Source organism: Calonectris borealis, chromosome 7 (genome assembly GCF_964195595.1).
Source record: "Calonectris borealis chromosome 7, bCalBor7.hap1.2, whole genome shotgun sequence".
In the NCBI taxonomy this organism is placed as follows: domain Eukaryota; kingdom Metazoa; phylum Chordata; class Aves; order Procellariiformes; family Procellariidae; genus Calonectris; species Calonectris borealis.
Genome location: NC_134318.1, coordinates 37,202,832 through 37,222,773, shown reverse-complemented (window position 1 = coordinate 37,222,773; position 19,942 = coordinate 37,202,832). Strand labels below are relative to the sequence as shown.

The 19,942-nt window shown below is 36.5% G+C and overlaps 1 protein-coding gene across 5 annotated transcripts; it reads left to right on the top strand.

Moving 5' to 3' along the window:
• The first annotated feature begins 805 nt into the window (after nucleotides 1–805).
• On the top strand, nucleotides 806–19,318 carry FAM204A (family with sequence similarity 204 member A). Of its 5 annotated transcripts, none has more exons than XM_075155151.1 (8): nucleotides 806–890; nucleotides 1,584–1,871; nucleotides 2,849–2,939; nucleotides 3,490–3,523; nucleotides 4,103–4,205; nucleotides 5,965–6,054; nucleotides 17,010–17,116; nucleotides 17,475–19,318. In XM_075155151.1, exons 2-8 carry the CDS (start codon nucleotides 1,620–1,622, stop codon nucleotides 17,524–17,526), a joined length of 729 nt encoding a protein of 242 aa, XP_075011252.1. In that variant the 5' UTR covers nucleotides 806–890; nucleotides 1,584–1,619; the 3' UTR covers nucleotides 17,527–19,318. The 5 variants fall into 5 exon arrangements, with proteins under 5 accessions (XP_075011252.1, XP_075011253.1, XP_075011254.1 ...); XM_075155152.1 differs by having other exon boundaries at nucleotides 845–890; nucleotides 1,526–1,871; XM_075155153.1 differs by having other exon boundaries at nucleotides 871–1,411; nucleotides 4,106–4,205.
• Nucleotides 19,319–19,942: the final 624 nt, after the last annotated feature.

The following is a 19,942-nucleotide window of genomic DNA, read 5'->3' as shown; positions in this document are numbered from 1 at the left end:
GCCTGCTCCTAAATACTTCTTTGTTCCATCTGTCTCACCTATGACAGGACAAGAAGGCGTAAGAGAATCTTCCAAACAAGCAAGTCCTTTACTGAATGCTGTGCATAGACTTACTGTTCACCTTCGAAGCACCTAGCACAGTGCTGTTGGGCTCAGAATTCCCAACGAGTTTCTAAGAGCTTTTCCACATTCTTGGAGCAGCTTAAGGAAAGTGCGAGCTCTGATGTCGGAAGACAATCCACAACGAACAACCTTGCAAGATCTGGGACTAGCATTTTTTCAGGTTTTCTCTTTACCACATTAATCCATGACACTAGTGGGAACTTTAAAAGGATTTTTCCATCCTTGAAGAGTAAGGTTGCTGACCCTAGTCATTCTGTCCCAGCACTTAGGCATTGTATAAATTACAAGGTTTACTTTTGGAATAGACGTCATACTCCTTTATGGCAACTAGGATTGCTGTAAAACTTGTCACTCGTCTTTCTTCCAGAGCACTGCTGTTAATTCTGACAAAGCCACCTCGCTTGCACATGTTGGGCCGTCAGACCCTTCTGGAGCCCTCCTGGGTGCCAGGAAGTTGCTCTGTTCCCCCAGAGCAGCCTCAGTGCGAGGAGGGGGCCTATGCCCCCACTACCCCCAGGGGAGAACCCGCTGCCCGGGAAGGCAGCACCTCTTCCCCTGGGGCCGGGGCCGGGGCCGGGGCGGCCCCCTCGCCCCTCCGCCCCGCCACAGGCCGCCCCGCCTCGCAGCGCAGCCAGCCGCTCGCCCTGCCTAGTTGTCATGGAGACCAGAGAGGCCGGGCCCAAGGCAGCAAAGCGCCCGTTGATTGGCTGCGGGGCAGAGTCCAATCGGCGGGCGGGGTGTTCCGGCGGTGCCAAGATGGCGGCCAGGTAAACAGGACCGAGGGGAATCCCGGCGCCGGGGTTGTGGCGAAGGGAGGCGGGGGGTGCGCGGGCTGTTGGGCAGTGCCGTCGGGCTGGCGGGACGGGAGGTGCCGTCTGCTTTCCCCCGGCCTGGCTTGGAGCGGCGTTTCGCTTCGCTTCGCGTCGCGTCGCTTCGGAGCGGGCTGCCCTCGCCTCGCCGGCCTACCCCTTCCCCGAGCGGGCTCTTCTCTCCGTCCTCCCCCCCGGGGGCCGGCGGAGCTCGCCCGGGGCCGGCTTTGCCCACCAGGCGGGAGCGGCGAGGGGAGGCGTCTGCGCTGTTCCAGGAAGCGACCGTGTGGAAGGGCCGGGTGTGCTCCCCCGCTGCCCGTGGGGAGGGACGGGAGGCGTTTGCCGCAGGATCGCACTTAAGCTGAAAGCAGCTGTAAGCAAATGCGAAGTGGCAAAACTGTAAAGAGCAAGGAAGAAAAAGAGAGTTAATAGCTTCAACCTTTGTTCTTAAATCCTCTACTTAACTTCTCCTTGACATAGTAAGTATTAAAAGCTTTATAATGTGTTTGTCTAAAATACGTCATGATAGTTACTTTTCTCGAGAAATTAAAATATTTCTGATTATGTGTTTTGCTATTTCTGCTTTTCTGCAGGCTAATTATGTTTTTATCTCGGAATGGGTAAGCTCACATAACTCTGGTGTCTTTGCAGTGACTTGAAGTGGCTTGGACTTGTTTAAACTGGAAGATGTGGAGTGGACTGTTACCTCCAGGACTGAATGAAAGTGATGTTGACTTCAGTTCTGATGAGGAAGATGAATCGCGTGGTTCCTTTTCAAAGGAAGATGCAAAAGAAGATATTGAAAGAGTTCAGCTTTCTGAATTCCAGGAAAATGGACGTGAAAGTAATGCCGTCAGTGAACCCATTTTGCTATCAGTGACAGATGGAGAAAACGAATCTCAAATGTGCCCTTCTGGAGTTTCTTTAAATATGTGGAATGTGGGTATCGTTACAAGTCTCCAAATGTCCAGAGCATAAATGCAACATACTCAAAGTCGAATGGCTAATTTTTAAATTAAAATAACTCAATGTTGAATATTCAATATATAAATCTGAAATGAAATAAAATGTCATCGAAGTGCAGGCATCGTAATATACCTTAGATTGTTTCAGGCAGGGTGGACAGGAATTTAGATAGGAAATGAATGTAACTTCCCCCCCCCCCCCCCCCCCCCCCAGTGCAGTGGTGATTGAAAGCATGGCAGGGAGATGTTTGGATAACTATACAGTTGCATAAGGACTTGTTTTTGGTAGTGTATGGGCTCTTGAGATTCTTTAGGATTTACAGCAAAGTGTATCAGTCGCTGTACTGGTGATGCATATCTGCGAAGTAGAGGTGTACCTTTCTGCTTTCTGTAGGGGTTAGCTGCAGGCATTCAGACTCATAGTTGCTTATAACCTCTTGATTCTCTTGTTGCATGTAAAGACTGAAAAAAATAAATATAGACAAAGCAGTCTGTGTTTTAGGCTTTTAAGTCAAGATAAGAATTGGCAAAAACGACTTACTCTTCTCCATCCATCGATCCATGTAGGCAGCCTGCTGTGCAAGGACTATGCTGTCAGTAATACTTGGATTACAAACTACCAGCTAGGCAATAACAATACATTGAATAGCTCAGGAGTGCACAACCAGCGTAAGTGTATTCGGTGTCATGTCCCATGAGAAAACTGTTGGGTTTGAATAGTCCTGGGATTTAGGGAGGGCAGAGAGAGGTGATGAAAGATTAGAGCCGATTCCAGTTTAACACCATCAGAGTTGGATGTTCTCAATGCATAAATTTTAATGTAATAGATATAATAAGGTACTGTGGATAAAAAAGATACCGGGACAACATTTCTCAGCACATTATGTAATTTTTTAAAAAATGGGAGGAAAAAACTTAAAAATACTGATTTGCCTTTTCTTAATCTTGTAGAAATTTGTGGAGCTTCAGAAGAAAAACCGTGAACTGAAAATCCAAGCAAATCAGGGAAACAAAAGCCGAAAAAGAAAGCGCCACAGAAAAGGTGTTTTATATAATTACAGAATTTATTTTCTCAAAATGGAATTAGTATCAAATACATTGGAAGTGGGATTTGCTGGGGCTTGGGGGGGGTTTGTTGTTTGTTTTTGGGTTTTGGTGGTGTTTTTGTTTTTTTAACCAAGAATTGATGCCTAAGTAGATGTATTCTAGCTATTATCTAGGATTTTATTTTTCCAGTTGTATACATCACTTGGAGGACTAGGTTGTAAATTGCTGCTTAATGTAATACATTTGTCCTCTTCTTAAAAAGGAGGTAAAACTTAGTTAATACTGATTTATAATGGCTAAGTGTATTTCAGTAATTCTATAAAACATAATTTGTGTATTCTGGTTAAAACTTCACAGATATTGTAAGAGGTGCTTCCTACAAAAAGTCTTACAGCTGAGTGGTTTAAATCCATGTGATCATTGGGTAAAAATCCTAATGTGTCAATCTTTCAAAGGAAATGTGACCAATTAGAGATCTGTTAACGTCATTGGATGCTGGGGGGTATTACTGTGTAATGTTGGATTATTTTTTTTTCTCCCCCTAGAAAAATGGAAAAAGAACGATGAAGTGACTAAGAGGTATAACCAGATCAATGTGATTATCTGAGGTCTGTTTTTAATATCAGGCAAAACTTGTAAAAAGCTTGACCACATGAATGGCCAAAGCCTAGCTTTGAACATCATGTAAAATATCTGCTGAAGTTGTTCAGTGTCTCTGTCGGGCAGGCTGAATTTGATACCAGTGATTGATAGAGTTTATTCTTGATTTTAAAAATCAAAACAAGTATGTTATTTAATGTAACTTAAAATGGGCTTAATGTTATTTGTAATGATGTTTTGCTTGTAATTGCATACAACCTCCTGTTCAGCCTGCTCCTCCTCCTGTTTTTCCTCCTTGGCAGTGTTAGGTTAATGGTTGGACTTGATGATCTTAAAGGTCTTTTCCAACCTAAATGATTCCATAAGCTTGCTTTCAAGGTTGTGGAATTACACTTAGAGAGGGGAAGGAATAATTAATTTCACTTCCATTAAAAACTGAACGGGTGAAAAGAGCATGTCTGCCAAATGGAAGAATTTCTTTTAGCATTGAAAAGAATATTACAAATTGTGGAAAGGGACCTGGTTATATTAATGACTTTTTGTTGTTGTTGTTTTTAGTAGTCAACAGTTGGCAAATGAAGACAAATGGAAAGAACTTACACAATACTTTGGAATCAATGATAGATTTGAATCACCTGTGGATAGCAGGGCTCCACAGAAGGTGACTGTTGATATAAAAGTAATGTCAGCTTGTACTTAGCAGTAAAAGAACTCAGCCTTAACTGAGATAGGAATAAAACTGAGACTATTTGAAAGTGAGTACATGATCAAGTCACTCTGAAGAAGGATAATTTTGTGCATATTTTTAATTAATTTCCTTTTAGATATCACATGAATCATACTTGGATCGAAAGGTTGCTGTGCTTTCTTTTAAGACAGTATGCATGCTTGTTTCCTCTCTGGTTTTGTTTTCTGTTATCATGAGAGACAGAAGACTTCATATGCATTTTTTTTTTCTTTTGTATTTTTCGTCGTGTTTTAACTTTAAAATGTGTCAAGTAAATCCTTTTGTTGACACCAGTGGCTATAGGAATTAGAGGGCCAAACCTACCATACAGTTTTACTGGATTTATAACACATTCTGTTCATAAATATTATTGTGTAACTAGTCATATATGAAATAACTGGTACAACATGATGAACAAGTTAGGAAACTCATTATATTGTGAGTTCCTCGTAGCACTATTTGTTCTGTAGTTTTTCTAGTAAGGGCCTGTATAAGTTCTATGACATCAAATGTTCAGTTAGCCTCCTTTATGATAAATTTTGTATTTTTTATTTGCCTAAAGTAAGCTTCTGCATGCAAGTCATGAGATATTGTTTGCTTCTGTCTGAGTTCTTACTTTTGGTGGGTATTTAGTTGTCATTAAACTACTCAGGATAGATCTGGCCCAAAGTGTTCAAATGCAGGTGCTTTCCATGTAAGTTCAGAAATTTTATCACTAGTGGAACGTATGTCTCATTAATTTCAGAAAAGACATCTAACGGAATTGGCTATCGCTGCAGCTTCCAGTTGTGCACTTTTTTTTCCGAACTTCCACCTGAATAATTCAAGTACAGTATTTGCAGATCACTGTTTCTCAAGAATTCTGTTTGCTTTTTTGCTTTTATCTTTTAAAAAAAGTATATGTTATGAGACTGTCAAATGTGTTTTCTTTAGCATCACTAATATTTAAAACCAGTGAGGCTGTAAATTGTCTTTTGTTATGAGAGAGAGGTTTTTGTGAAATTTGAAATAAGTCAGTGCTTACTGCTGTGCTACCCTTCTGTATTCCTTCAGAAGTTTCCAATGATAATTTCCAGTAAATATTTACTTTTTATTGTTATGTTATTTGTAAATGTTGTCATTGATCAATGTAACATAACTTGTTTATAAAGGTTATTTTCAGAGGTTAAATTCTGAAGCTTTTTCATTGTTTTCCATAGGACTGCTAGAGTTTTTAATTTATTAGCACAGTGGAGTGGCACCATGCCAGAACTCAGTTTTTGGATAAAGATAAGATCTTAGAACTGTAACGATACAGTGGTAATTGCCATTCTTCATGTTACCTGACACATATATTTCACATTTTGTTTAGAAAGCTCCAGGGATGGAAGAGATAAGCGAGATCTTCAGATGAAATTTTATTGTGACAGGCATAAACTAGTCCCGTGTAATTTTTTTAACCTACAGTATTATCCTGCACATAAGGTGGAACTAATGCAATGATTTGTGCTCAGGCATCCTTTCAATGAATTCTTAATTATACTGTCCATTGCAATACATAGACAAAGTGATTTGTGTTACATAGAAATTACAGGTTTAAGCAGTGTCTTAAAATAAAGGATTTTATGAAAGAAATATTTTTAGAAGGGAGGTGCTCCCTTTAAACGTGTTATTTCTTTATTTGTCCTAAAGATATTTGCTTTTCTTTTTCTAGTCTGGCCTTGAACTTAGCATAGAGAAGTCTGTGGCTGAAGGTGACGTTGATAAGGCTGAGGAGCTGAGTGATAGATTAGCCATTCGTGAGGTAAGTGGGCTATTAACAAAAGCTCTGACGAAACATTTAGTTTTGTACATCTGTAAAAAAAAGTATCATAACTAAAATAGCATTGAAGATTGTTTGGGGCATCTTTCCGATTTCCTAAGCAGATTTCTGTCAGCAATTGAAGGATTTTGCTGCTGATCTAGTAATGCTTGGACAGCTGTAGCTATGTATAAGAATTGAAAATACAACCGTGAACGATCCCAAGTAACCTTGCTTTAAAGCCTTCATGCCGACTCCACGAGTCAGAGGAGTCAGTAACTAGTCATCTATATTGAGCTCTTGATTTTTCTGCATGTCGCAAGCCAAGAAAACACGAGTAGGATGTTCTCTTCCTGTCAGTTCCCTGTGCCTCAGATTTTAATTTGCATTCCCTCCTCAATAAGCTTGGGGAGCCTGAAGAAAAGTAGAGATTTGGCAAGCTTAGAGCAAGACATGCCTAAATAAGGATAGGTATACCCAAACTTGTGTGCCAGTGCTCTTTTTCCTGTGTATTCATGCGATCAGGAGTTGGTGGCTGGAAGAATTCTGAAGAAGAATGGGAGTAGATGGATGTCAAACATATTGCTGTAGCGTTAGAATGATGTTTATAGAATGAAAGGATATTTTTTCTTCTTGTCATAATTTTTTAGTCTATAAATGCATATCTTAAAAAGAAAAAAAAATCCAGGTGAGAGAAACTCAATTTTTTCAAGATGTATCTTGTGTTAATTGGTGTATCTGAGTAATTTTGTGAAGGTTATGCTGCTCTTACCTACAAAAATTGGATCCTTTAAATTTGTATGTAGTGCTGAGTGAATACTTAAACTGGTGAGGAATCTATCAGGATACGTCTGGTAATTGCAATTTCATATAAGTAGTAGTTAAATTGGTGCACGTATGGTAGATGGTAGCAGCTGAAGTACGTAATTGAAATCCACGAGGGCTGTTGTGCTCCCTGCTATTTGTCCGCAGGGGAGAAAATGCAAACAAAGAAAATTAGGATAAAAAAGATAGTTGGAATAGTTTTGAAGCCAGGTAAGAAAAAACAACTAAATAAGTACAATTTGAGGTGAGTGGAGAAGCTATCATTTTTAAGTGATCTGATTTATATAATTTGAACTATAAATATTCTAGATTTATATTAGAAATTAATTATATAATTTTTGCTTTCATTGCTCTATCTTGCATATTCTTCCATCTTCGCAGAGGTAATGGGAATTTTCTGTCCAATGTATACGCTAGCAAAATTCAAAGGTATTAGAAAAGGATTAAGAAAGGAAAGACAAATTCCAAATACTTCTCATTCTCATACAAATATTTCATATATTTCCTAAGTACAGGGTTTCAAGCTAAGCTTTAATGTTAAATTGCAGATTTCAATCTGTTTGATGCAATATAACACAATATTGTGATGGCTTTAAAAACAGATGGCTTTTGAAATGGGAAATACAGTTCTCAAGGTTAGGTAAAACTAACTGTTCTCAGTGCGCGTTCTTACACAATCATTAAGCTCTTACATTTAGTCACTCAGGGCAGTTTCTAATGACTAGACTCTTACCTGCCTTTTCACCAGTGATCACAAAACTTCAGACCGCAAACATAACAGCTATTGACAGTGATAGGAATGTGTCCTAATGTTCCTTTAAGTCTGACCAGTTTCTCACTGAGATACTGTTATATTACCTTTCATGTGTACAACATGAAAAACACTTGCTGTTCTCCTTCACAAATGTCATTATCCATCTACTCTAAAGTAGTTAGAGTATCATAATCAATAAAACATACTGAGGTTCTAGTGCAAATTGTTTGACTATAAAAACAAATTAATGTAAGAAGTTTTAAGGTTTTGTAATATTTATGATAAACTGTTATCTGATTTCGGTAGCCATGGGATTGTACAGCATCTAGCATATCTCAGGTGCTACAGCAATGTATTATTATTTGTGGAACATTAGCTCCAAATTGTTGACTTTCAAATATTAGCATGTTGTAATTCTGAAAACAAAATGCTTGAAACATTATTAGTATTCACAGCCTTGATTTGGTTTTGGTTAAGTGGGTTTATCTGAATAAATAGTATGTTGAAAGAAGGAGAACTCAAATGACACTGGCTTGATCTCATGAGGAGTTGTTGAGGCAGAATCCATGTGAATTCACTGGGGTTCTCCACTATTGTAAAGATGTGCTACATTACCCACTGCAAGATTAATTTTTCTTTGTGATTTTAAGAAGCTGTATTTTTTTTTTAATGGATCTTTTAAAATACTTTTTGTTCTAAGGAAGTCATTCTATCTGTGACTAATTCTGATTTAGTGAAGAGCTATAGAAAAGGATTTGATTATGGAAGAGGTTGATTCAAAATCATTGTTTTGTATACAAGTACAATTAATAAAATGTTGCTTTCATATTGTGTAGTATTGATTCAATCACTACTTTTCCTTCTCTTTGCAATTTAAAGAAATGTCCCTTTAAAACTCATTTTACATAATAATACTTCTTAGAAGTGAGTTAATTTTTAAAGTATGTGGCTATTTGTATCCCTCTAACTTCCAAATGCAACACAACGCTATGAGCAAGTCAGGCATGGAACTATACTATGACTGTATTGAAGTACACCTTCTGAAGTCTAGAGAAATAAGTGGATGAATTATTGCTCTTTTATCTCAGCTTCATCTTTTTATATATAGTTTTCCTTTTTCTTGAGCAATGTTGCAGGGTTGGGGCAGGGAGTGTATGAGAAACAGCTTCCTTCTGTTTGGGGTACAGCCCCCCTCGCAGCCATGTGAAAAATGTTCACTGGTAGGTGTTCTTTTTGAAATCAGGTGTATGGGGTTTTAATCGGCACCATTTTCTTTTGCAAGAAGCAGTGACTGGAACCTGCTGATAAAGCCTTTGCTTTGAGGCACAGATCCCAGAGTTCTTAAAGCTGTTTCCTGCCTTAATAAGTGAAACTAATTTTTGATGTATAACATTTATAAGCCTGTGAAACTGATAGGGCAGCTTCAGTATTTAGAAAAATGAAGCCAAAAATAAACACATGATGAGAATAGGCAGTAAAAACATGTCCTAAAAAGCAAAGGAATGCCAAAATGATGCTGTCAATATGCTGTCATTATGACACAGTGAGAAAACGGTTTTTAAAATTAGATTCCTTTAAATCAGTGATGATTTAGGCAATATGCATGATCTAGCAGCTGTGAATGGATCACTGAAATGTGCATCCTAAAAACCTAAATGATACTCCTTCAAGGTTTTGGGTCTTTTGGTTTCCATGTGGTACTTGTTGCAGGTTCTTTAAGGAAAATGTTATTGTACTGCTGTAAATGAGGCTTTGGGCAATACATTATTTGTTGCTTTCTTCTGCTTTGACGAATATGCACAAATGCTGATTTTAAACCAAAACAACTTAATCTAGTAGCATTCAAGGTTTTAGACTGGGAGTTAGAAGTTAGAACTTGGATACCTTATGCATGAGGCTTTGTGTTTACTAGTGACTGCATGTGTGGATTCATATGTAGCTTTTGAGACTAGCTAAGAATGTGTTACCCCTTTTTTATTGGCAGTTGCATTTCTATTAAAAAAAGTGAATTGTACTTATGTGATGGTGATGATAGTCAATCTAATCTCTTGGCAAACCTCACTACAAAGTATTACACTTTGTGTCCTGTTGCCATCTTTGTGGACTAGAAAAGCGATTGCAGTTAGTTTGGGAGTTATCAGGGTAGCAGATCTCTTAACTGTAGCATCCTTGGCCATCCCCACAGCATGTTCTCTTGTGGGGTGTTCTAGTGATCCCAAAATTCTTGGTTGCATTATTTTATATATGAGTTAAATTCTTCCTGGAAGAGTACAGGCATGTCTGCATTATGTTGTACAGAATAATTTAGGCCAGCAGGAACTCTGCTTCTTTAGCTCGACTGCTTCTAGAACCCAGTCTAGTTTGAGCATCTCAGTGCTGTGGCACAGTTACAGTATATAAGATCAGCACTCCTTTGTTAAATTTTTGTTGAGCATCAACGTAATGCAGGTGGGTCGTAGTGCTTAATCTTAATTCACTGTTAGACTGAATTATTTCTGTAATACCTACAACATAGTACTATTAGTATTAAATAATCTAGCAATTCATTGCAGTGTGCTGGTATAATATGCACAGTTAAGGTTTATTATTGTAATCCAGTTGCTGTCTTTGTTATAACATTCCAGGGCTTTCAGCATTGGCAGGGAGTCCTTCATGTTTTAAAGTTCTTCTTTTCAAATGTAGAATGGCATACTTAAAGCTATTGTTTGAACACTGCATTTAATAGTGACTTGTTTAACTTGAGAGATGCCAACAGAAGAGTTAGTAGGAGTTCCCAAACAATTCTGAACCTTTTAGAATAAAAGTTGTTGAGAGAATGAAGTTTATGTGGACATTTAGCTGGGCTGAGATAAATCGGTGTTCTTGGTGATGCTCTAGGGTAGGGTAGTTGAAATTTAACGGTGGCAGGTACTTGGATATATAGCTGGGAATAGATACTTGGAATTATGTCAACTTTTCTAAAGCTTTCAAAAAACTTTTTTGGAATAATATCTTGAAATGTACTTTAATTGCTCCCACTGTGTTTGTGTGAATCTGCCCAGATTTTTTTGAAGAATAAATGTTGATAATTTGAAGCACTGTGACTGTGCAGAGTTAGAGGTGGTTATCCTTTTGAGTAAGGATGGTATGTGGAGATACCTGGTAATTTCACTTTGCTGTAAATCGGTTTCAATTTGGAGTGATACTTGTAAAAGTTCTTTTCCTAATTAAACCAAATAGTTTTAAAAGGTTCCCCCCCATCCACTCCTAATATATGAACCTGAAAATACCTTCCAAGCTTTTTTCCCCCTAGAGAAAGAATTTTTCTTAGTGCTTTTGTACTCAAATCATTGTGTAGTGTCTCAAGAAGCAGAATGCAGATTTCTTATGGCTCTAATATTCTGAGAACTAATCTGGCTAAACCTCAAACTTTGCATTATGCTTGTGGTTTGTGTGTTAACTGCCTGGTAGGTAGGTGCCACATTGTCTAAGAGTGCATTAGCCTGAGGACTGTAACTTGAACACGATAAAATAATCTTGACCATATTAGACTTACCTGTCAAAAGGAACTTTTAAAATATTTTGTAATTTAGTGTGCTAAATTACCGGAGTAGTTGTCAGTCTCTAAATAGCACAGGCTATTTGACAGCACTGTTCCTAAGTGCTTAGCTTAGTGGCTTCTGGCATTTTGGTGAAACATTTTTAAAAAGCTGCAATTTATAGGGAAACTATGGTATTGTAATCAAGGTTAAATGAAAGATCTACATCATAGTCGACAAAATTAATTGGCTATTCACTGGGATATCATTGTCATGTTACAGCATGTCCTGCTGTTGTCTTCAAAATTTGTTGCATCAGTTCTGATAATTTTCTAATGATCAAATTAGTATCTGTTGTCTGTAAGTAACTTCTAGTCATATAATTTAGAATGGGAAGTACACGAGCACTGTTGCATGTCACAACTATTGAGAACCATTCTGGAAGCTGTTTTCCATTTGAAGATCTGGGTAGGATATGATTGAACATGAGGTCGCACACACATTACTGTTTCAGATGGACAGGTTATAGTGCTTGATGCTCTTAGAGTTTCATTTCTAAATTGTGTGCAGCATTCACAATTTATCATAGTGCTTTTAGGTGCCTGAAGGGATTGATGCGATTTTATACGGAATGTAACCAAGCATCAATTAACTTGGAAGTCTTGCCCATTGGAGGACCTGGGGGGGGGTAAAAGAAGAGTTTATTTTTCATCTCTGAAGGATTTTCTTTCTAACACTTAGTGGAGGTGCTTCCAAATATCTCTCTTCATTGAGGTTGTTTTCTTTTAACCTTTGGAACATGGCAGGGTTATCACCTAGAATTACATTCTTATGCTCCCTTAATTATGTATATCTTTTCCTTAACAAACCTTAAAAAAAGATTTCAGATGTTACAAGTCTAATTAAAGAGACAGACAAAGCACAGTTTATACTGTAGATTTTTTCTGCAGTTCAATTAATCAGCATGTTTTCTCTTTTAATTAAAACCATTTTAGTAAATTAAAGCCCACAGCAAAACACATATATAATTTGTTTGTAATTAGCTCTTAATTGGTGGTAGTTGAAGCTTAGCACCCTTGGTTTCTTTCTTCATGATTGCCATTTTATTAGCAGCCAGTCATTAATTAATCTTTTTTTCTAATTAGCTTATAAAACTGTTGATGGCACATTATTGTAAATGTGATTTTAAGTTCAAAGCTTGTTAATAAGCTTTCTTACTTAGAAGAACAGAGATAAAGAAATTGCTGAAAACAGTACTACAGTTCTTTTTTTAAAACTGCCTTTCTTATAAGGGGGCTGTGTAAAGCATCTAACAGCTTATAGTTAATTTTTTAATGCTGTGTTTTCTCATGAATGGAAGAAGTTACTTGCATTTAAATGTTTAAATCCACCAAAGAGCTTAATATTAGAACAGTTTTCTGTCCTTGCTCCATTACTGTGTCATCCAAATATAATTTGATGTTGTAATACACAGCATAAAAATACAACAAAGGTATTACGAAGTATTTTACAGTGGAAGTTGAGCACATCATTGAAAGGGGACAATTTTCACTGCAAAATCCACTCGGTATTCTTGTTTGCTTTATATATTTTATATACGTCAGCAATGGATAACATTCCATAACATAAAAGGAGAAAATCATTGCTAAAGGCAAGCCTGAAATAACTAGATTCATATTTGATGAGGAACTGTAACACTGTATTAAAAGGCTGTTTGCCTTCTGTAGTATGATCATAGGATATTTCAGGACCTGTTTGAATATAGATGTTTTGTTAGAGCTTCTGTAGGTTTAGCGTTTTGTATATCATACCTAAATATTTCTGGAGCAGTTCTTGAATCTGTTGTCTCATTACTTGTATCATTCAGCGTCTACGTTGCACAGTGCTATCTTAATGAAAAGCCTTTGCTTTATGATATTTAGTGTTGTCTTGATTTTCAAGGAAGTTTTCTGGAAGTTACAGTAGATTCTGTTGCAACTTAATAAAAATGTTTACTCTTCTGCCTGAACTTTACATACTATTTCAACTTCAGCCATTTCTTTGCTTGTTTTAGAAGTGTTTTATGATGCTGTGCAAGAAACACTAGAAAGGGATAGCTGACAAGGAAAAAATTAAAAATTGGATAAAAAGTAAATGAATAATGTCATATTACTAAAAAGATGAGAGGCTAATTTGTGCCGACTTTTTGCTAATTTTGTTCAAGCCTCAAAATGAGGAGCTGTCACCCGTTCTGTGTAGCACTGATGACAGTGCCAATGATCCATGAAATAAGCTGCCGCTGGCTTTGTTCTGATAAGAATGAACAAATCTGCACAATGTACGGCTCCCAGAATCTCATTTTCATACTTGCATGCAGGCTAAAAGAAATAAGCTGTTTGCAGGCTTGATTAATCAGACATTTGAGGGTTTTTTGTCTCTTTGATCTCTTTCGTCTCCTAGGTAACTTGCTTGACATTAATGTTGAGCTTGAGTAAAGACAATCAGGAATTGTAGACCAAACTGATATAAAAATTAAAGACCTTAACACTTTAAGTACTCCAGTAATGGTTCTGCTTTACTTCAGAAAACATCTGTTTTCATTTAATTAAAGAACAAAAGAGAATGGCATAAATATTTTTCATAGAGACCTGTTATTCCATAAAAAGTTAAAGTATGATAATTAGTATTTTTAAAGAAATGCCTTGAAACTGTTCAAAAAGAAGCAAAGCTTCAGAAATTTGTTACAAGGTAACAATTTTCAGATGAGTAGAAAATTTACAAAAAATAACGGATAAGGAATTTTCATTTACGCTACATTAAACATCTAGAGTAAGATATTTGACGTGATTATTGGCCAACTTCAGAATGGAAAGGTCTTTGCCCTGTAGGAACTAAGTTGTTTTTTGTCTTAAAAAATACATATATTGTGTTACAAGGATGAACCATTATATCAGCTTTACTACCCAATATGATTTACACACTTTAAACCTGTAAAATTGAAAGGAATTTAAAAAAAAAAATGTCGCAGTGCGTTTGCTTGAGGTTATGCAGACGCTTTTACAAATCTTCCAAGTGGCTGTAAAGATGAATGCCTCAAGGGTCTAGCCAGGGCCCTGCTTTTCCAACCAGCTAAAGCCCTTATCTTAAATCCAAGCAAAGTACCATTAATCTTTTTGAAAGACCTTTTATGGCTTTTAATATATCCCAAATTAGAACATTTTACACCCTTGGTTCCTGAAATATGGTGATAAAAAGCCTTTAGAGCTTAATTTTCCTTACTGCGTGCTCTGACCAATTTGCAGTTCTTTGTGATAATGTTTAGACACCTTAATTAAAATGCAGCAAAATATTGGATGTTCTATATGGAAAATGCTGATACTTTGACTACACAAGAAATTGTTGTATATATTTTTATTCATGCTTTCTTACTTCTTTTAAGATTGTATTTTATTGAGTTATCTGATGACCTGAAATTTTTTTTTTTTTAATGTAAAACCCATTGACCAAGCTTTTATGGAGTTCTTTTGGGGAGGGGGGGAAGTGAAGATGTATGTCTGGGTGTGGGTGGGAGCAGAAGACGTTTAATCTGACTAAAATGTTTGTGTGTGTTTATATGCGACATATTTGTTTTCATGTCTTGAAAATTTGACTCTCTGTAGCCTGGAAATGATAACATTAATGCTGCAAAATGTTTCTCCTTTTACTTCCACATACACTATAGAGGGTCTTATTATCCCATTTTTTCCGTACTTTTCAAAGATGGAAGAACTCATTCTGTCTTCCAAGAAATACAGATCAAAAGATTTTTCTGCAGCACTTGTGTAGCCCTCACTTGTGTATATTTGTATGTGTGTAAGTGTTCAGTAGGCCACTAGAATGTATTTTAAGGAGATGTTGTTATTCATCACATAGTAAGTTAATTTTCAAGTATGTTAGGAGGTAAAATACAGTTCAAAAATAAAGGCATGGTTCTGCTGATTGACTGACTTCAACCATCAGATTGCTCTATTTTTATTAAGCTAATAATTAGTCCTGTTTCCATTAGCAAGTAAACATTTTTTGAATATTTTAGGTGAGTTTTCTTAAGCATTTTTATACTGCAAGTATATTAAAGTTAATAGCTGCCCTTAAATATTAAGTGACAATGCAAATAAGAGAATGTTATGTTCTAGTCTTTGACTTGAGATTTGGCTGTTTAGATGTTGTCATTGAATTACTGATTATATAAAATGTTAATGCTCAGAGGAAAAATTATGTCACTAATAATATAAAAGTTTTGAAATGTCTGGTCACATGAATTATTTTGTGCATCAAGATGATTCCATAGGTACATATTTATGACCTTATAACACGTGCAAATATTAGATTAAAAACTTGTTTAGCTTTATTTTGCACATTTCCTTTTTAAAACGTTATGCTTACCTCTCAACTGTTTGTGTTGCCACTGTTGAGAGCCTCAAACAAAGCACAAACTGATGTTGTGCTTACTGCCTACGTGCCTGTAGACTCTCAAAGCCTGCTGCAGAAAGGCTGCTTTCTTGGTTCTTGAACCCTGAAAGGACCATAAGGTGGAATAGCTTGTAGTGATGCTGTTCTGTTTCGCTCTGTTAACAAAATGATCCGGGTATCAACCTACTTCCAGGGTAGGTTTGATGGGAGAGTTGTAGAAGATGTGTCAGTGCATCTACACCTGACGGCGTGTTCTTGAGTTCTCTCTCATCTTATCTGGATAAAATGTCTCAGAGTAAATAAGAATTGCCTGTATAGATGCCGCAGATTATTGAAGTGTATTACCATTAATAATGGAACTTTAATCAAAGTGCCAAGGAGTGTTCTTTTGCCTGGGTCTCCCACACCTCTCTTGTTTGATGCTCCCATGACAGTTGGGGGAAATTTAGAATATCCAGCCAGAAACATGTTGGCTAACTTCAGTAGGTTTGGACTGGATAGGAAGGAAACCTGTTTTTCCGCATCAGTTTGTAGCAGTTTTAGCTAAATGAATTGCTTGTTTGTCTTGGAGAAAAGCGGTAACTTTTGAGACCAAATTCTTCCATATTTCATAATTTAGTTGCAGATAATGTCAAGTCATGACAGCAATCACAAAATGTAACTACAATGAACAAGTTATGAATGCTGATTAAGGAAAATAATCTGGTCATAGATCACAGTACCTTTTTCCATCTTTTTTGCTTTGTTCTTTTTCCCCCCCTTGACATGCACAAAAGTGAACTTAATTCTCACAGTGTGAATAAGTTTATGGAAGTAAAGAAGTATTCACCTATAGCCTATTATGACCTTATTCGAAAAGCATGCATATTATCACACTAATAATCTAAAAGCTGGTAATGTGAAGACTAAATGCCAGATGGACTCTAAGGACACTGCTTCATTTACTTTCTGGACAGACTGATTAAAACATGACTCCTGGTACTACGGGAAGATGTGTGGTAGTAGCAGTTCTTCCTGGATAAAACTGTCTTTTTGGGCAGTTTTTGTATTGGTAAGACCCGATACTATTGTGTTAGCACAGACTGGTCTTAATAATGGAGACTGCGTGTGTGTATATCTATGTCTATATATTTATTTAAAAAACAAACAAACAAAATGATCTAGTGGGCTATTGCCCTTTGCTTTTATTCTTGAAAACGAAGGATTTGGTGAAAAGGATTGCTTGCCCCAGGATCCCAGTCCTCTGTGTTTCTCGCAAGAGACGTTCTTGCTTGTCTGATCTAATAGTACAGCATCAGCCTAATTTTTGAAAGGTATTTTAATATCTGTTGACTTTTGAGAAACAATATCAGACCAAGTAATTTGTGAGGCTTAAATTTCAAATGAGCCATTTGCATCTATTCAGTTTTCCTTTGTTCCTTTTTATGTCTTAGCTTGGTGTGAAAATTGCCAAAGCTGCTGCTTGCCGCAACTTTGTAAAAGCCAAGCAAGAAGCAGAGGCTGCCCAAGAAGCTCGAAAGAAAAAGAAGCTTGCTTGGGGGTAAGTCATTTGAGTATGGAATTAAACATTTGTGGTTTCACTGGTACTAAGTGTATACAATACAATGTCAGTTAAATGTTTTCTTAGTTGAAATAGGCTTGTGCTAATCTTATTTGTTTAGTTTAACCTTGTTGGGTTTGGGGTTTTTTTAGTAGGTCTTTTTAGCAGTGTATCAGACTTAAGTACAGCGGCTTTACCAGAATTAATGTGTTGGTTATATGGCTACATTTGCGTTCGTGTCTTTATTACAGTATTAAAAATAAGTTTTTATTTTTTTTTGTTATTAAGAATACTGTGGTTGAATACCTGAAGCACATATGCTTATGGTTCCTAACATGGGTTTTGTGCTCTATTTCAGATTTGAAGCCAAGAAAAGATGGGAAACAAAAAGCAACATGGGATACATGTAATCCATCCTGTTTTCCTCAGGAGTCAAATACCTGTTTCTACTTGAAGAATCTTTGTGGGCGACGACTTAAATCTAAACACAAAAACCCTCTCCCAAAACAAAACCCAAGATACCAAATTCCTTGTGTTTCTCTTAATGCTGTTAGACTGCAGTATCTTGTTTTGGCTTTCTCTTATAGTGTAGCAAAAATACTATCTAAACATCAATACTATGTTAAATATAGTATCTTTCTCCAAAATATGAAAATCTAAGATAATGCATTGTAGAATGCATTTGAAGTCTTCTAGAGAACTCTCTAAAGTTGGAATAAAATACTTGGTCCAAATGTGTTCTATGCTGCACTGCAGTTACAATGTGTGCGTATAAGGAGAGGGATAAGTTTTCCCGCTAAGGTTATACAGACTTAATGCAGTAAGTACTACTTTTGTGATAGCTTGAAAGTTTGAGGGTGGCACTAAATAAAGAAAAGCAAAACCACCCTACCTGTTTAAAAACATTATTATTTATCTATTTATGGGCTTAGTAAATATAAACAGAAAAAAATTGGCTGAAAAAGTCCATCCTTCCTCTCCTGGGAGGATCTTAGAGGTGCTATTCATCATGTCCTGGTACCATGTTCTTCAGAATATTTCAAATTCCCATTTTCCTTTCCTTCCCAAGAACTCAAGCTTTAGAAGTCCCAGTTTCTTTGAGCAGATAAAGTATAGAAATACGTATCTTGAAAAATATCTGAAATACGTTATGTTGTGCAGTTAGCTGCACCTAAGAAACAAATGCAGATTTTACTCCAAGTCAAATGTTCTACACATCAATTAGGATTTGAATGTTTATGTTGTAAGATTATAACAAGAATTGATGATAACGTTTCTTCAGAATTGTTCTCAGTGAAAAGTAAGGACACATTCAGAACTAATAACACTTCTCCCTGAAGCTGTTGCGTATATGTTTAGTCACCACAATGCCTGAATTGACTTGGTAGTGTAAATGTCAGTTATTGTTAACCAAGATTAATATGTTTCAGGCCAAAGGTATGGTATTAGCGTAATGGTGATTTACTATATAAGTACTAGAGGCTAAAACAACTTGCCAACAAATAGCAATTTGAAGTTTTACGGCACCAATTCGAAGACTTTAGGTTTGCAGTCCAACATGGAATAGTGCATTTTTGTTCATTAGCCTTCAGGATATTTGATTCTTTTTCTTTTTTAGCAGAACATCATATTTCTTTCACAAAGATGAGAGTTTGCAGTATGGTAATCTGCAGTTAGCTGTAATTAGTTATGATGACAGGGTTGAATACAATTGCCAGGATTGTAAATCAGGGGCTAAACAGGTTTTTGCAGTATAAGATCATAAATCTCACACTATGGTTTACAAACTACTCTAGCTTTAGAAACTTTGGTGTGGAAGGAAGCAAGTGATATCTCTTTGTAAAGTGACTATAAAGGTAAATTGCATGTTTACTTGCATAAGCAAACAGATTACACCATGAACCTTCATCAAGAGTTTTCTGAGTTCCAAATGTTCCTGTCCAAAACTCACAGACACTTTGTCCGTAATTTGTTATTTTTTAAGCAGCTGGCAGATGAGTGTTAGATACAGTTAACCTTTCTGCTTGTTATATACTGAAAAGCAGAATGATGCTGATGTTTTCAGCACAAAATTATCAGCAGCATTCCATTAAACATTTAAAAGTAGCATATATTAAACATGCTATACATTGTCTTGGAATTAAGTTGCTCTTAATAGTAACAGTGTTTATTAGTCAAATAAAGATCTTCATTTAATTGTAAGCATCAGTGCTGTTTGATACAAAAATGTGCTTTAAAAGAAATCCAAACCCTGAAAAAACAGCTGTTGTCTTAGAACTTGCCACATTGTATTTGTCACAGCAGTGCATACCCAGCCACCTGTAATATTTTTCACTTAAAATAACCAATTAGTTTTATGTTAGGCCATTCTTAATGTAACTATTTAGGAAGTATGCAGAATATTTGCATTGGGTTACTTGTGCGATGATTTTAAAAATTATCACATTTCTAATATTTTGATCTACCTAAAGTATTCCCTTAGAATATTAGTTAATTCCCAGAATTATACCATGTTCAAAAAAACCCTGATTAACGGGGAAAATACAAAAGCCTAATACAGCTTTATAGAGATCATCTGAATACATAATAAATAAATGAACGCACAACTGTACCTTTAATAAACATCCTCCTAAATTGCTGATCTGATTCTAAGATGTCTTGCATTCCTGACACTTTCTTTGTAGTTTTGTTCTGTACTATGAATTTTGGCCAAACAAGTAAAATGGCATTCTGAGATTTAACTTTTCCTGATTTTTAACAGTGTTAAAAAAATCCAAATGCTTATTTCAGTTAACTGAAGCCCTTTTAATAGCTTAAATATATAAT

What these genes read in the sequence shown, in the direction of transcription:
- FAM204A (XM_075155151.1), top strand. Translation starts at nt 1,620, where the DNA reads ATGTGGAGTGGACTGTTACCTCCAGGACTGAATGAAAGTGATGTTGAC. An exon ending in AAGAAAGCGCCACAGAAAAG is followed by an intron (nt 2,940 to 3,489) that starts GTGTTTTATATA and finishes TTCTCCCCCTAG; the next exon opens with AAAAATGGAAAAAGAACGAT. An exon ending in ATAGATTAGCCATTCGTGAG is followed by an intron (nt 6,055 to 17,009) that starts GTAAGTGGGCTA and finishes TTTATGTCTTAG; the next exon opens with CTTGGTGTGAAAATTGCCAA.